At 51.0% G+C, this 17,251-nt stretch overlaps 1 protein-coding gene across 1 annotated transcript; it reads left to right on the top strand.

Annotated features, from left to right (window-relative positions):
* The first annotated feature begins 407 nt into the window (after positions 1–407).
* MOB3C (MOB kinase activator 3C) lies at positions 408–13,761 on the top strand. The gene is made up of 3 exons (XM_010158011.1): positions 408–825; positions 9,613–9,815; positions 13,732–13,761. The coding sequence occupies exons 1-3, from the start codon at positions 408–410 to the stop codon at positions 13,759–13,761; spliced, it is 651 nt and encodes a 216-aa protein (XP_010156313.1).
* Positions 13,762–17,251: the final 3,490 nt, after the last annotated feature.

The raw sequence follows: 17,251 nt of genomic DNA, 5'->3' as shown, positions 1-17,251 counted from the left end.
TGGAGGGGAGTCTGGCTGGAGCCCGATGAGCCCCTGGTGCGCTCAGGAGGGAGGAAGGGCTCTGTCTGCCATCGAGCTTTGCATGGGGCATGTGCAGAGCTGCTTGCCCTCTCTGGTGCTGGGAGCTGCTGTGCGAGGTGGCAGCAGCTGCTCCAGGTCACCTCGGTGACTGTTGAAGGGCCAGTGGCTCACCCCAAATCTCTGTCCTCATGCGCTGCCACAGCCATTGGACCAGCCAGCGTCCTCGTGCAAATTCATCCCTGCAAATGTGCCCACACATGCGGCCACCTCCATAGGTGACCGAGATTTCTCTTTCTCTTCTCAGAAACCTCCACCCCTGAAGACCCCAGCCTTGGGTTTCATGTGGCGCCGAGCCTCTGCCCTCACCCTGGCCAGCCCTGCCCACGATGGCGTTGTGTCTGAAGCAAGTCTTCAACAAAGACAAGACGTTTCGCCCCCGAAAGAAGTTTGAGCCGGGCACCCAGCGCTTTGAGCTGTACAAGAAAGCTCAGGCCTCCCTCAAGTCTGGGCTGGACCTGAAAGCAGTGGTGCAGCTGCCTCCCGGAGAGAGCATCAACGACTGGATCGCCGTGCACGTGGTGGACTTCTTCAACCGCATCAACCTCATCTACGGCACCATGTCGGAGTACTGCACGGAGAAGAGCTGCCCCATCATGTCAGGCGGGCTCAAGTATGAGTACAGGTGGCAGGACGATAGCAAATACAAGAAGCCCACCAAACTGTCAGCCCCGCAGTACATGTGTATGCTGATGGACTGGATTGAGATGCTCATTAACAACGAGGACATCTTCCCCACCAGGATAGGTGAGTGTGCTCTGGTTCTTTGTGGGAAGGATGGCTGGTAACTGGTGCAAGTTCCCAAGCCGCTGGTGCACCTCAGGGTTGGTATTGCTGAACTTTGTGATCCCAAGGATCACAACCCTTCCTGTTACAGGTGTTCTTCAGTGTCCGTCACACGCTCCTTGCTGCAAACTGAGCTTGGGATTCCTTGTCCTGCTCCTAGAGGGTGTGGAAAACGATGTTGTCCTTTTCTGTGCTCGAACCTTTCCCAAGTATTCTGTGCTTGTGAGAAATGAGAGCTGGTAGGTCATCAGCTTCCTTGTCCTTCCTCCAGGAACTGAGCTGTTGGGCTAGTCGGAGGTGGCCATCACATCCCTGCAGCGCACTCTTCTCTCAGCTAACCAACTCAGCTTCTTTCCAGTTTTCCAAGTAGTTTTGTGGTTCCAAGGTCTAACCCTTGTCCCACCTTGCTGCTTCAGTTCTCAGCTCCTTTCCATCTCCACTAATTCATCTCAGCCCTGATTTATACATCACGTCTCGCGATTTATCTGAGGCATTACTTGAGCAGGGATGCCTGTCCCTGGGATTTGGCCTTTCCAGCTGCCAACCCCCAGGGTATATGGTGCACCCCTTAAAAAGTTTGGCCTTAGGAGGTGCAGCAGCTGCTAACAGCACTAACCCCTCTGCTGCTGACCTGCAGTGCTTGGCAGCCACCACGGCTGCTATTAGCCCTGCTGCTTAGCTGCTTTCTTGTCGTTTGGGGAGATGAGTTCAAGGGATGGAGCTGATGTGTTGCCTGGCGGGGCTGCCGGAGCCTTGGGTCATGCCTCGAAGCAGTTTCAGATGAAACACAAAGCTACTTGACTCAGCCCTGGGATTCACCAGGGGCATTCGCTGTGCCATGGGGGCATCCCTCCCTCAGGACCTCGGTGGGCTCCACATGTCCTGACGGACAGAGGAGGCTGGAAGTGTGGCTGGCTGACGGTATTGGTGCGGGATGCTCCAAGCTGGCAGCCCCAGCTCTGCTGGGGGACAACAAAGTCCCCGTTAATTCTGGCTGCTGGCAGTCACAGGCTCACTGCTGCCAAGGGGCGAAACGGCAGCCACAGGGTACAGGCTGGGTCTTCGTCTTCCCTAGGTGGCTTGTTCCCAAGGAGAAGCTCTGCATGCCACTAAAAGCAGGGATGCAGAAGTGGATTTACTCTGTTTTCCCTCCGGCCAGAAGGGAGATTGTCCTGGTCCAATTTCATGCCTTTCAGGTGGGATTTTGGATGTGATGCTACTTGAAAGCTGCTCTGGGGAGTCTTAGTAGTGTAGAAGGTGGGAAGACATGGAGGAACATTGGCATCACCGCACCCTCCACTCTCTCACCTCTCCCTCTGAGGTACAAAAGCCACGTACCTGCTGGTTTGCACACCGTTTCTGTCACTTCTCCCTCTAAGGTGTAACACGTCCCGATGTAGGGAAGGACATCTGGTTTCCACTTCTTCCCTTTCAGTGCAGAGGAAGTTTGGGGTGAGATCTGGGCTAGCTGCAGGCGGTCATGGGACAAACCTGTTTGTTTCTCTTCCAAAGCCATTCCTGGGGTACCTCTTTGTTGCAGGGACCCTTGTGTCCCCAAATGACTTCAGTCCCCTTGTCGGTGTGTTTTGGTGGTTCAGGCCTCGTGCACATGGAGGGGAATTTGGCCTGAGATTGCACTTTAAAACACATGACAGGCTGGTTGTGGGAGGCGGGGGGGGAACGAGACGGTGGCATTTTGTCATCAGTGTGTCCCCAATTAACTGCCTTCCGCTGGCCTGCTGTGTGTGCTGGGTAATTGCTCGGCAGCTGTGGCATTTCAGAAGATGGAGGTGTTTGGCCAAAGGGAAATGTCACATCTGCCCGTTCCTGACAGGCTGCTCTGTCGCTGCGCAGGATGACGGGGGAGGCTGGGGGATGTGCAGTCGGGAGGGACATGGGGGCTTGGGGACAGCAGCCAGGGTGAGCAAACGGAGATGCTCAGCCTCCTAAAGAGCCAGACCCTTGAGAAAAAAAAACAGGACAAGGGTAATAAGGCACCGAGAGGACACAGGGGAGATGTGAGCTGTTTTAAGGAGGGAAAGGGAGGCTGGTGAGGTGTCAGGAGGAATTATAAATGTCATGCTTTGGAGTGGGGGTGAGGATCTTCGATATTAGCAGCAGAGATGGGATTTAGCATGAAGGTGTGTTCCACTCCTCCTTGTACTGGAGAGGCTGACCACCATCTCAGCGGATGTTTGGTGAGCTGTGTCCATCTCATCTTTCCCTCCTGACCCCTCTCTGCCATGTGCAATAAAACTGTCCCAGCACAACGATTTCCCTGGCTACAGCCACCTCACCACAGACAAAGCAGATTTTTCTTTTCTTTCCTTATTTTAGAAACGGCAAGTGTTCCCCAAACTTGCTCATGTTGCCTGAGGCTAACCTCAGCATCCTTCTTCCTCCAAAACCTACAAAGCCTGAAGCAGCACGTGATTCAGCCGGGCTTGCTCATGGCTGTCCTGACAGTTAAGGGAGAGGTTATTTCATGGGTCAGAGGGGGAAATCCTTCACCCTGGGTTGAAAGGCTTATCTGGAAATGAGCAGAGATGGTTCACCGGCTTGTGGGCTCACAGGGTCCTTTGGCATTGTGGGAGAGACCTTGGCTGGGGTAAACGGGCACAAGGCCAGTGACGGGAGCAGAGCTGGGCTGATGTGCACTGCTAAAGCATCTGGTCCTGCAGCACGTCTCAGGGGTGGGAGGGGAACAGGGCAACCTGGGTGACCAACACCTTTGGTTCAGCCAAGCTGCTGACACAGAGCTTGTGCCGGCTCTGCAGCGAGGTCAGAGGGGCAGGTGATGTCTGAAACGGCAGCAGGGGAGCCTGACGCCAGCAGACAGCCTGCAGCCTGGCAGAGTTAACCAGCAGGACCGCAGCCCCTGGATGGCAATCTTGCACCAGTAGAAAACCCCTGCCTTGCTTTAATGAGACCAGGGGGTCTGCCAAGCGCTCTGCGTACCACAGCAAGGGTCGGGGGTCATGCTGCATCTTCCCCATTCCCAGGGAAACCACCTGCAGGGCTCGGTCCCACTTAAAGGCTTTGCTGTATAATCCTCTGGAGTGGAAACCTGTTTGTCTCGCAGTCAAGATGAGACAAATCCCTGCATGGGCTGAGCTATGCCAACCTGGTCACTATAAATCTACAGCAGCAGCTTTCCCAGACGACCCGTATCAGTTTGCATGTGCTAGCGCTCTGCTTCCACTCTTCCAACCAATGTAGCTATGCTGAAAAATACTTTTAAATGGGGAATAGCATTGTTCCCATGCAGGGAGAAGAATAAATGATTCTACAGGTGTATTTTTACCAGCTGGTAAAACTATTTCCGTAGATTTCTTCAGTGAGTGGCCACGTGAACAAATTACCACCTGGAAAAAACTGGGTCCTCCTGGTAATCGTTCTGCCCCGTGGAGCCTGCTTTTAGGGAGCTGCTGCTGGGTGGTAGCAGGCTGGGGAGGAGGGTTGAGTGGATGGGGTTTACAGGGCGGTCGGCTGTGTTTGCACCAGTCAGCATCAGGCTGCCAGTTGCACAAGACCGGGCGTCCTGCATCAGCACCATCGCGGCTGCGGAAACCTCTCCGTTATTAAATCAGTGCAGACGCAGGGTTTGGACCAGACCCAGCACCGGAAACACCCCTCGCTCTCTGCCAAATGTGCCTGTGGCTCTAAAGAGCATCAGTCACAGGGGATGCCAGAGCAGTTCTTGGAAAGCTTTTCAGAACTCCAGCTCTGCCTTTCAAACGTGGTCCCAAAACAATTACAAAACCAGAGAAAACTTGGTGTGAAATTCTCCGAGACTTTCTCCCCATAACGACAGGAGAAAAATGTTCAGAATGCAGCTAATTATTGCTGTTCTCTCAACTGGCTATTTTTTACATGATTTGTCTTTTTTTTCCCCTGCCTATTTTCTTCCAAAGTTAACACCACACCAGCTTTCAGTTGCCATCATGCCATTAGTTTTAAATGAGGCTTTAAAGACTTATTTTTAGGAAAAAAATGAATCGCTGAACACCATGGTGGCCAAAATGGAATTGAGAAATAACAACAATAATTCATTGCGTAGTTCATCGAATTTACTGCTTTTGCAGGGGAAAAAAATACAATTGCCAAGAAGCAAAACAGCTTCCCAGTACTGATTCATCATGAAAAAATTAAATTGGCTGGAGCACAAGGGTTGGGGATGGGAGAGCTGGCAGGAGAGATCCAGGAGCCATTTGCAGTCCCTTACCATAAGCGCAGGCACTTTGATACCTCTCATTCTGATTTCCTTTTACACATGGTCCCACATGGTTTCTTTATGTTTTGAAGCAATCAGCGCAGAGTGGGGAAAACAGATATCTCAGAGCATTAAATCACACCTTGGGGATTTCAGGCAAAACATCCAGGATAAACTGAAGGTGCTAATTCATTTCAGGGCTGTGAGTCATGCCGCTTGCCAGCTCCCTCGCTGCAGTGCAGTGAGTGAAATTGTACCTGCTGTGCTTAAAGCTTTTGCCCTAGCTTGGAGCATGGATAAGGTTCTCTCTTCCGCCGCTGAGGATGGCTGCTCTGCTCCACTCCTCCTGGGATTGGGCTGTGCTTCTGCCCTGGGACAGGGAATGCTCCCAGCTGCTGGCTGTCTCGTCTGTGTGCAGCATTGGGCTAGCACACGCCTGTGATCACGGGTGGAGAAGAGCTGACCTTGCATATAAATCTTTTTCCTGGCATCTGAGTGAGCTCACACTGCATCCTGCGGTCCCCTCCTCATCACTCGTTATGCAAGAAGAGTCAGAGGGAGGCTGCTGCCTGCCAGATTGCACGTTTGCTGCTGCCTTCTCCAAGGTTGCTGGATGGTGAGCACCAATTAATTAAGTGTGAAGGTAATTTCCATGCCTTTAAATCAACCCAGGTGGGTTTTGTGGTGGTTGGCTGTCCATTGGGGCAGCTGGGATGCTGTTTCTGGGTATGTGTGTAGGGCTGGGGAGGGTGAAGCAAACCCAAGCAGCGACACCCTGCCAGCGTGGTTAATGAAAACATGGAGCTCCATCCTGACTTTGCCCTGGCCTCCACACCTCTCCTAACAGGTCATCTCAGCCACACAGGGTCAATCCCACCAGCCTCATCCCTTCTACTCCTGCTAGTTTGTGCCACCATGCACCACCTCTGAAGTCCCCCAAGCAAGGGCCACCACTGCCCCGCTCCCAAGTGCTGCTTATCAGCACATTGACTTCTAATTGGGGTGTCTCTGCTGCCGGCTGTAACACTGATCTGCCTGGTCCAGCCTGGCAGGGAGGTGGGAGCACACTGCCTCCCTCCATCCTCCATGAACGGGCCCCATTGATCCCTGCTTGCTGTCACGGTGACCCCTCCTAGCTGCCAGGATGGCTCTGACATGACCGTACAGGGAGCTGGCTGCTCGGGGTAAAGCCAAACATCTGCAAGAGCAGGATGGGTGCATGGCTGGTGCTGAGATTCCTGTCCCAGGGCTTTCCCCTCGCTGGAATGGGGTGGCTGCAGTGCATGCCTGGCTGTAGGGAGGAGGCACAGCCTGCTCTTGCTGTGTCCCCTCGCGTGGTGGAGAGGATGTCACATGCGTGTCTGCTGGACATCCGCTGCGCCAGCAGCCGTGACCCAGGGCAAGCCCTGTTTATGCCAGATCTTCCTGTTGCTCTCCCCGGGTTGGTTGGATGCAGCCTTTACTGGAGAGCCCTTTCCTTCCAGCACTGGGCAAGGGGATGGGGGATTTCTCCAGCCCCTCGCCAGCATGGCCAGTGCCTGCTGGGGCTGCTGTGGGTGGCTTTCCGAGTCACTGGCGATCAGCAGCGAGGCACGACTGCTGCTGGCGAAGGCAACCTGCTTATCAGATATCCGCCTTGCTTCCTTCCCACGAGGAAGCTCTTTGATCAACTGGTGCGGGCTCCTGTGCCAGACGCAGGATCCAATCCAGCATCCGTAGCCTGTGTGGAGGGTCCTGGCACAGGAGGAGCAGATGTGGCTGCAGTATGGGGAGAGGAACCAGGCCCGATGGCCCAGGGTTGTGCCCTGTGCTGCTGGGGCTGACCATGCCACCCCGGGCACATGTGCGAGTGACAGGGGTTATGCAGGAAGAAAGAGCCAGAGCTGGACCCCAGTGACCCCTGGACCCAAAGGACTGTTGTGGGGGGTGGTGTCGTGACATGGTAGGATGAGGGGTGGCATGTGGAGGTCCAGTAGTGCCAGCCAGCCAGCAAGCCTGGCCATGTCTGCAGGGGATGGCCACACACTGACACCTTGTGATGGACACAAAGAAGAGCAGCCCAGCTTCACCTTCAGCGGTGGTGTGGCCCAGAGGGATACCTGTAGGTCCTGGCAGCTTGATGATATCTTTCCAGGCATCATTAGGTATAGGATAGCTCAGCAACTCCTATAGTTGCCAACAGCCACAAGATTTGGACTAGATGACCTTTAAAGGTCCCTTCCACCCAAGCTATTCTATGATTCAGATTAAATCTGTGTTCTGTGATACAAGATCTGCTTTTGGGGAGCCCGGGAGGTAGCTGGAGGTGTCTCCTCTCTGTGTCTCTCAGCTGCCAGCATGTCCATGAAGACTTGCTGCTACCTGATTTATAGGACAAGAGGTTTCCTGGCTAACCTGGGGACAAAAGTGGTGGAAAGACACTTGTCACCACCTGCCAGCTCTGGAGGTGGCTCATTTGGCAGCAGTATCTGGACCATAGATGCTATCTGCCCTGGGAGTCTGAGATCCTTTTGATCTGCTGTTCACTGCCTGATCTTAGTTCATTCTCAGCTCAGGACTGGGTTGCGGTTTGCTGCTTTCCTTCATTATCTCTCTTTGCAGTTTGGTGATAATCTCCTGGCACTTGATGAGGTCTGGTTTCTTCCTTGCTGCCTGCTTTGACTGGAGGAGGCAGTGGGCAAGTAGGACGGGTGACAAACCGGAGGCAACAAAGGCGTTGCTGCTTGCCTGCTGGCACCTCGCTGAGTTCCCGGCAGTGACTGCTCGCCCCTGGTCCCAGGGAGACAGGCTGTTCAGAACAGTGTGTATTCCCCAGCCAGGGCCCGGCAATGTGCACTCTCAAGAATTACTTGCTGTGATGAATTTTCTTTATTAAAAGAAATGTTTCTTGACTGGTTCTTCAAAGCTGGTCTGCAGGGGCCACCCTAACGGCATCTCTGAGTCCCCAGCTGGGTGATTACGGCTTTTATTTGCTCAGCAAATTCTCACTCAGTGCAAAACGCTCAGATGAAGCCGTTGATAAAGCAGCGTGTCCCTCCTGACTGCAGGAAACCCAGAGATTCGTGTAACGCTGAGCTGGGATACGTGTCCTCCTCCGAGCGGTGGCTGGGACCTGTGGCATGAGCACACACGCTTCTGCCCTGCCCACACACCCACATGGGGTGCAAAGCAAAGCGAGATGGGGATGGGCTGAGGGTGACTCTGGTTTGGACCAGAGATCATTTTCTGTCACGAGTGCTGCGATACTGAAGTCAGCACCCACTGAACCCTGGCCGTTGGAAACACAGGCTCCATGCGTGATGTTTGCCACCCACAGAGGAGAGGGGCATGGCACTGCTGCTGGAAAACAAGTGCCAGGACTCTTTGGGAAAAAACAGTTTAATTGCCTAGCGAGGCTCATGAGAAAGATTCAAAGATAAAATTACCATTTTTAATTTTTTTTTAGCTAAGAGATTTGCTGATGCTTTCCAGGGCGTAAAATGTGTGAGCTGGACATGGTTGAGTGGAGATTATTTGGAAATGTTTTTAAGGGGTTATGTGCTGCATTAGTAAGAAGATGAGGGAGAAGGCTGGTACAACTGTGGGAAGGGAGGTTTTTATTTTGTTCTTTGCAAATTTGCATTGAATTGCTCAGGGGAGAGGAAGAAGCTTCAGTAAAACAAATTCCAGTTGTTTAATTTTCCTCCTCCCAAAAAATATGTTCAGGGTTTCAAAGTCATGTTTCTTTCAGAGATTTACCCCGAGCTTGCTGACACCGACTGAGATTGTCACTGTGACAGCAGTGCATGTAGACATGGATGGAAATGTGGAGTACAGAATTGTGTCCTTGTGTGGGACAGTGCTAAAATTGTGGGGAATCCTGTTCTTGAGCAGCCTGGGAGGACATCTCAGAGGGGAGCATCACACAGGTGCAGTGAAACAACCTAAGCATCATTAAGTTGGGCAGTTTTCTCCCTGTTTTAATGAGACATTTGTTTGAAACAAGGACCAGGAAAAAAGGTAGAACCCCCACCTGTTTCTGTTGAAGCATCAGAAGTGATGTTTGAAGGTGTGTGGAGGGAAAAAAACCAGTATGAACCATGGTCTTGATTCAGAGAAATGGGGAAGTTATCTTTTCTGCTGAGAGGAGGTTTAGTTTTGTTCATGAACCTGAGCAAATACAATTGGAGTTACGCTGTGCCTGCACAGGCTTGTAGGGGAAAGGCAGGGAGAGAGGGCAGAAGGATCCTCTGCCAGATTGCTCTGGATAGAGCCAGATGGGGAGAGATGTGGTCTCCTCCACTGGGTAAGAAATCTTCTCTCCTAGGGCAAGTCCCCAAATCCTCAGACCATGCCTGTGTGAAATTGCTAGCTGGGCAATGAGGAAGTATGTGGGGAGAACACATTGCCCCGGTGTAGCTGTCACTTTTGACATTAGCCAAGGGAGTCCTTCCTCATCATCCATGACTGCCTGTTAAGCATGACAGAGACACTTAAATATTAGCTGTTTTTTTTAAAAATGGTCAAATGGCTTCCAACTTGCTTCTGCTTTGCAGGTGTTCCCTTCCCCAAGCAGTTCCAGCAAGTTTGCACTAAGATCCTCACCCGCCTCTTCCGAGTCTTTGTCCATGTCTACATCCACCACTTTGACAGCATCATCAACATGGGTGCCGAGGCTCACGTCAACACCTGCTACAAGCACTTTTACTACTTCATCAGGGAGTTCAGCCTCATTGACCATCGGGAGCTGGAGCCTTTGGTAAGGATGCCACAGGGATGGGGAGGAGGAGGGGGTGAGAGTGGCATGGGCTGAACGCAGCACTGGTAGATTCAGGTGGGGCTGGACTTTGAGCAGAGCAGCCACCCTCTTCGGACTCTTTCAGCCACCCTACCTCAGCAGCACACCCATGTTTTCTGTCCTGTAACTGTCAGTCTTAGTGCTCTGAGGGAGAGCTTCCCAGCAACACTGAGGAAACCCTTTACCCTTTGAAAATGCTCTTTAAATGCTGCCTCTGCTGCCATGTCTACGAAGCGCTCTATGGTACCCTCAGGACCACCATAACAGAGTGTCCCCCTATACTGTCCTGGTAGCTCCAATGCAATCTGCACATCAAAGGGTTTCCAGCCAGTTGTGTCCATGTGGCTTTCAGGGGTCACATTCCAGCCCAAGTCTCCTCTCCACAGCCTTGATTTTTTTCTATTAGCTAACTTGGTCCCTGCTTGAGATCCTAGTGTGAATTACAATGAGGCTGCAGGAAGGCGAGCCCTGATGGGACATGCAGCTCCTGACAACAGCTATAGAGGCCAAGCTGGAGCTCCAGGTTTCTGTGCAGCCTCCCTTGGGAAGCAATTAGCCAGGCAGAGAGTGAGAGTCCTTGGAAACAGCAGGACTGTTGAGAAGCAGAGGCCAGAGAGGCTGGGCTCATGAACTAGAATATGCTTTATTAAGAGAAGCAAGTGTGTCACAGGCAAGGCTGAGTGTGGTCTGACTGAGGGAGGACATCTTACAATGGGGAGAAGAATTAACAGGGAACCCAGGAGTTAGCATGCTGTGATAAGGGCTGGGTTGCAGAAAAGGCCTTATCCAGCAGCAAAAAGCCAGGGAAGACCAAGAGGATTTAATCCCAGGGAGAGAAAGAGCTGAGGGAAGTCCTAGCATGAGCTGTGTGTTTAGGACTATCTGGGGGCAGGGCGGGATGTAAAAGTAAAGCGCTAAGCGCTTTACTCCTCCTCTGCTTTCATCTGTCTCAGTTGATTTGCTGCCTGTCTGCTCTGATCGTGATGTGGGGGGATGGAGAGATGATGATCTAATCAGGAGTGACTGAAATGACAATAGCATCTACATTAATTATTTAATTAAATAGGGTTTGATTGTGACCTGTATTATCACAACGGCCCTCAGCTCCAGACAGTGGCAGCTCAGCGTCACTCTTCCTCTGTTAGTCTTCCTCACCACCGCTCCTCATGACAAACTCCTTTAGCATTGATATACAGCCCATAATGGTGTCATCTCCTTTGACTGATGCTTGCTAATGTACATAGTGAGCACCTAATAGCTAAAGCAGAGGCTGATATTGCTAAATGGGTTTTCAAAAGTGGTCCTTCAGGACTGACAGTGGTCCTTCTGGCCATGCTGTTACCCCAGGGAGGCTGCAGCTTGACACTGCCATCAGTCCCACAGCCTGCATGGGGTAGGATTGATCCAGTAGCTTCCAACAGCATTTCCCTCTGCTGCAGGCAGGGAAAGCAATAATGGGAAGTTTCTTCATGCACATCCCAGGAGCTTTCCAATGAGCCCCCAGGAGCCTGGTGTGGCTCTGGTTCATCGTGCTGTGAGGCGTGTGGGGAGCCCGGCATTCATGCTGCTCTGGCATCTGAAGATGCACACACAGTAACACGCCACCTCTGCAGCACTTTACACTTGACCTCAGTTCACTTTCCTGTGGCTAATACTCTCCCCAGCCCAGGGCAAAGCACCAGTGACTTGCTTTGCTTGTTCCCCTCCTCACTGGGCTGCACTGCAGCTGTTGCCCCGCTGGTACGTGTTTTTAAGTCCTGAAGGATTCATCAGCTGGTTTGACGCTTAAGCAAGGACAGACAGTGCATTGCCTTCAGGTTAGGCAAGACTGCAGGGTTTAACTTTGTCAAGTTCTCCATGTTTGTGGAAAGGTGATAATCTATCAGTAGGGATGAGATGAACTGTCCTTGAGAAGTTCAGTCTCTCCCAACGGCCTCATGAGCCCAGACATCTGCCCTAGCCTTGCATTTACATGGCCAGAGTTATCCACAGGAATCCTGTGACAGAGGAGACTGCTGCCTGCAGAGGTGACTGTTCCCTGCATGTGCCTGTGGAAGGGCACCAAGCATGTGGAGGGAGCACACCTGGAGCGGGACTGCAGGTCTGAGTGCTGTATTACGGTTGGAGCTTTCCAGATACAGTCTTTTTACTGAGGGGCCCCAGTTTTCAAATTTAGGACTAAGAAAGAGAAAAAGAGCCCCACACCCACACTCCCCCCCAGTCAGAAGATGTCCCATTAGGGCCAAATAGCCTAGAAAAATTACAGGGATTGTGGGATGAGGGAGTTCTTAGTTTCAAAGCCTGCCTCTGGCTGAATCTCCCCTTGCTGCCCCCATTTCCCTTTTGTCGAGCTTCATGATTTCTTAGCAGCGAATCTTGGGAGCCAAGAATGAGATAGATCCTTTGTACAGGCAGAGCTAGCGAAAGGCAGTGATTCACTCTTAACAAATCAAGAAATATGGGGGCAGAGAGAAGCTGTGCACTTGCTTCCTCGACAAGGGCAGGTCACGGTGCTGGACAGCAGTGCTGGCAGAGGTCCAGCTGGTTACATACTAGGGCAGAGCTGTGGGGATTTACAGAATGTGACAAATGCCTTGGAAATTTGGGGCCAGCCTGAGGAGCTCGCAGATGGCTTGACAGTCCACAGGCTGCTCCAACCCATCCCGTTCAAGGCTGCTTTTGTGCATGGTGCTGTGCTAGTGGGGTGGGCTGGGTGCTATTGCAAGAGGATGTTCACAGTCGTCTCGCTCCCCTCTTCTTTTTCCTTCCGAGATGTTGGCAAACACTTCCTGTTAGCAACATGATTTTGTGGCAGAGCATTGGCTTTTTATTTGATGGCAGGGTTCCGCCCTCGAGAGCTTTTGCATGTTACCCTTATAGAGAAACCGTCTCTTTGCGGCTCTTGCCCAATGGATTTTAAAAACACAGCTCTCAGAACTGAAGAGCTGAGATTGCAGGTTCTGTTCCCTTTGATTATATCACTAAAGGGCCTTTTATAGGGTTACTTGAGGGTCAACCTACTTTCCTAGTTCTCCTTTTTCCAGAGTTGCATCCTTCCTTCCCTGCAGATCAGTCCTACTTCAGCTCTAGTTTGGGAGGACACTTTAATGGCAAACCTTTCTCAGGGGTGTGGGAGGGGGTCTGTGCACATACAGATTGACAAGGTATGAACCTGCTGAGCCAGAGAGAATCCCAGACTTTCCTCGCTGCAGCAAGGTGCATGATTTGCAAGCTATTAGCTGAGCTCCTTAAGGCAAGGACAAATACCATCTTCCACCAGCTGAAAGCCGGGTACTTTCCTAATGCAGTTGATACGACGCCATCCTGGCTAAAGAAAAGAGTCTGTTAGCCTGAACAGACCTTGTGCCCGCAGGAGGTTTCCTGTGGCCCTCTGTTATTAGCGCTCACTTGTGTTGCAGTGTGCCCACGGGATCCCTGGCCAAAACCACAGGTCCTTTGGCCAAGCTGTTGTCAACACCCAGCACAAGAGCTGGGAGTAGCTTCGTGTCCCGTCTCCCTAGGCAGCTGAAGATGGAGGCTCTGAGAGTGGCACCACTTTGTCTGGCTGCTCCACGGCTGAGTCAGGACCAGGACCTGCACCTTTCAACATCTCAACCATGCTCTTTCCTTGGACTGCGCTCAAAGCTAGGCATAGCCAAAACAACCCTGGGCCACAGAGACTGCGGAGATACCAGGAAGGAGCTGCTGAGGCAGAGCAGTTCCCAGGAGGGCTGGCATGGGAAATAGAGAAACGTTCCCCAAGACTCCCACAGTCGCTTCCTTGGGTTGTTTTTGGGCACCTGCCTGACATGTCACTCTACGAGAACTTGTATTTCACACTTACTGTTTCTCTCTTTTCTTTCCCCCTTCAATGCAGAAAGAAATGACAGAGCGAATTTGCCACTGAAGCCTTTTGGCAGTGAACTCAGCAGGCTCATCTGGAGTCCGATGGGAGAAGACATCCTGTGGTGGGAGACCTCCTCCCAGGGATGCTCTGAGCATTTCAACTCAGTGAACTACGACCACTGCAGAAGAGCCTCTTCAGGCCAGGGCTGATTCCTAAGCTTGCCAAGCAGTTCTGGACAGGTTTTCTTTTCAGTAGATCCCAGTCTCTGTTGTATCCTCCTGTCTTAGCAAGCCACTGACTTCCTGGAGAACGAGACAAGTTCGGTTGACTTTTGCACTCTGGTTTCTAAGACTCTATCCCATGTCTGATAACATCCCTCAGCTACCTTTCCTCTTGTTTTGTCCTCAGCTACACTGATCTCCAAATGTTTTATTAGTGATTCCTGCCCTGTGAGCAAGTCTGACCTTGGCTACCGAGTAACACTTGTTACCTTTCCCACATGCAGTGGGATTGTGATAACAGCCGAGATCAGCTCGGCAAAACTGGAGATGTTTGATCCCAGCTGCCTTCATGTGGTTAGTTGCCGATGTACCATTTTTAACCATGAACTATGAGTGTCTCTCCTCCTGTCCTAATTCATGCTTTACCAAAGGGACCATTTTTCTCCACAAGAGATTTTTCACACTTGGCAGAGGGGACTTCATGACGTTCTAAGATGCATCCAACGCTGCTTGGACAAATGGCAAGGTGGCCCCGTGACAGAGGAGGTGAACCAGGCTGCTTTCCCGTGTGGCCAGCACAGTCTACCTGAGAAAGACTCAGATAGTGGTGGAAAGAAACCGTTACAGAAGACAACATTTTCAGCATGCCAGCATATCCTGCCATGTTGTCTTGGTTCCAGATCAGCAGATGGTGGCTGTAGAAATTGTTGTTTTTCCATTATCCAACTCTACAGCATAGTAAATCAGGTGGAGAAGGACTCTGAGAGACATCTAACCTACCCTGTTCTTCCAAAAAGGCAAGAGCAGTCCCTCTTAAACCTTCTGGACCTTTTGAAAGCATACTATTGCTAGCTGGTGTGAGCCATTATTCCCCTGGAAGGCATCGCATCTCAAAATTTCTTCCCCTTCTGCTTGCAGTGCCTGATAAGTAGCGTTCTGTTCTCTGTGCCATTTTCATTTTGACAAGAGTTGAAGCATTTTTTTTAATGTTTTTGAGGGGTTAAAATCAAATTGTCTGAGCCACAGCATTATTATGTTTGTATTTCCTGCCCTTTTTCTGGGAAAGTTTTATATACCAGACACAGCTGATATTTATACTCTGGGGTTTGTCCATTTTTGGGCTAGGGAGGGCATGTGGCTAGAAAATGTAAATATTTAGGCCAACATTAAAGCACATAAGTGAATTTTTTGTTCCCAAAGCACTTATTTTTTTGTGAAAATCTATTTTTTTTTTAATCTTCTGTACCAGATGTATATTTTTACACGGAAATAAAACAGGGCAAAATGGACACAAAACCACCTGATACATCACTCCAATATTTTCTGTGTAAAATAATGAGTAAAAGTCCAAACATTTTTGTTCTGTTACTAGTTAAAGAAACGTCAATAAGCCCGGTGTACTCCATTCTTCCTCAATTCATCTGTAGGAAGACAGGCATAATGAAAAGGCACCCAGGATAACCTGAGAATTGGTTTTTCCCTGAGAGCTGCAGCACTGATGGATATCAATGCCATGTTGAGACCTCAGCTTCTATCTCAGAAAGCAGCGTGACACAGGCTAACATTGCTGGTCTGCATCCTCCCCTTGCAGACCTTTCACCAGCATCCCACCTGAAGGTATGTTTCCAGCAATGGTGGTGAGTTTTACTCACTACTTTTTGCAAAGGTGTGTGGTTCCTGTGTCCTGGGATCCATGTTCCAGTCCCTTCATGTAACTCAGAACCGCAGGCACACATCGCAGTGTGGTGCAGAGGCAGGAGATGACAGCAGCTCTATGGGGAACCTTCTGCCTTCCTGAGGAGTGAGGCCTGGTTGGACTCAATGCACAGGACCTGCTGGTAAGGCCGGGACTTATGGAGAGGCTGTCTCACCAGTGGAGTCTAAGGGATGAACTGAGAGCAGACTATAGCTACTTCAACGTGAGGCACAAAGATGACAGAATCCACCTCTTCTCAGCAGTGGATGCTCCTATAGACTCCTGTGTAACAGAAAGCACTACTGAAAGACCAACCCACAGGCTCATCTCAAGCCACATTTTAAAAAATAATTTCAAAGGCCTTTTTTTTAACCTTTTTTTTTTCCCCCTTTTCTTTTTAATCTTGTTTACCCAAGGGAAAAAACTCATGATTGTGCTGTGATGACTGCATCTTTAGTAACTCTGGAAGCAGTGTAGGAAGGGGAGACAGGGAGTTCACTTGCTGCCAGAAAGGTCTTTCTGTCTCTCCTCAAGACACAGAGCTATTCCCCTGGTCCTCATCTATCTGAGTGCCTCCCAGCCTTGAGAGTTTAATGCCTGAGCACAGCAGAGATGTTTATGAAGTAGCAAGTGCTGAGATAAGTATGCAAGTCAAACTTCCCCTCCCTTCAGGAGGCTGAATTGTGCCTATGAGGCTCAACATCCCCAGAGCTTCCACAAACATCCCTGTGCAATTTGAAAGCAGGCAGGAACCCTGGGATGCGTTAAATATGCACGTAGCTCTTCTCAGCCCCAGCTCCCCAAATGACTCATCTGCTCTGCTGGCTGCCAGGTGCCTGGGACTCATTTGTCTCTTTGCAAAATCCCTGGGTTCTCCTGATGAAGGGGAGCTCTGCTACTGTGAAGATTTTATTTTCCTTCTCTGCAGCCACCATGTCCTTCAGGGCCAAACAAAAGGCTGCGGCACTGGTCACCAGATCAGATAGAGGCTTGTTTGAGCGAGATGCTGTGCTATGCAATGTCTGAAGACATTGTGGAATTTAGAAGTAGCCTTGGATGGGGGAAAAATGGGCTTTGTGGAGCATAATGGCTTCTATCCCAGTGCCACAGGGATGGGACATGAAGAGGGCTTGGGTCGGCCAGTGAAGCATACTGCCTTCGGCCAGGCATAGGCAGGGGTCAAGGCTGACCTACCCTTGCAGCAGCCCCACTGGCTGCCCCATGGAGTTGGGCCACGGGGAGGTGGGGGGGGTTTGCGGGTCTGAGTGGCGGCTCCTGGGTGTAAGCCTACCCATGCTAAGGCTGGACAGTCCTGGCTGATTGCTCACAATAACCATGACGTGTTCTGGTCTGAGATATTCCTCCTCTCTTGGTGAAAGCATGTAAAATGTCAGAGAAGGCTTGGGAAGAAAGAAAAAGGAATCAAGGAGAAGCTCTTGTTTCCAAGGGTTAAAAATAGGTCCATGCTGGGAGATGACCCTGAATCCACTCAGGATCAGAAAGGGATGAGCTATGTCGGTAACACTTGATCTAGTCCTTGATCGCTTTCTTGGAGGTGGGCTAAGATGCTGATTCTAACAGATAGCTTCACAATGAGACGCAAGAGTGCTTCTCGAGTTCTGCTGCCCAGAGA

The sequence above is a fragment of the Eurypyga helias genome, unplaced genomic scaffold, assembly GCF_000690775.1.
Source record: "Eurypyga helias isolate BGI_N326 unplaced genomic scaffold, ASM69077v1 scaffold19158, whole genome shotgun sequence".
Taxonomy (NCBI): Eukaryota; Metazoa; Chordata; class Aves; order Eurypygiformes; family Eurypygidae; genus Eurypyga; species Eurypyga helias.
Note: the sequence above shows the minus strand (reverse complement) of the source record. Positions and strands in the feature narration are given on the sequence as shown.

What these genes read in the sequence shown, in the direction of transcription:
- MOB3C (XM_010158011.1), top strand. Translation starts at nt 408, where the DNA reads ATGGCGTTGTGTCTGAAGCAAGTCTTCAACAAAGACAAGACGTTTCGC. An exon ending in CATCTTCCCCACCAGGATAG is followed by an intron (nt 826 to 9,612) that starts GTGAGTGTGCTC and finishes TCTGCTTTGCAG; the next exon opens with GTGTTCCCTTCCCCAAGCAG. An exon ending in ATCGGGAGCTGGAGCCTTTG is followed by an intron (nt 9,816 to 13,731) that starts GTAAGGATGCCA and finishes CCTTCAATGCAG; the next exon opens with AAAGAAATGACAGAGCGAAT.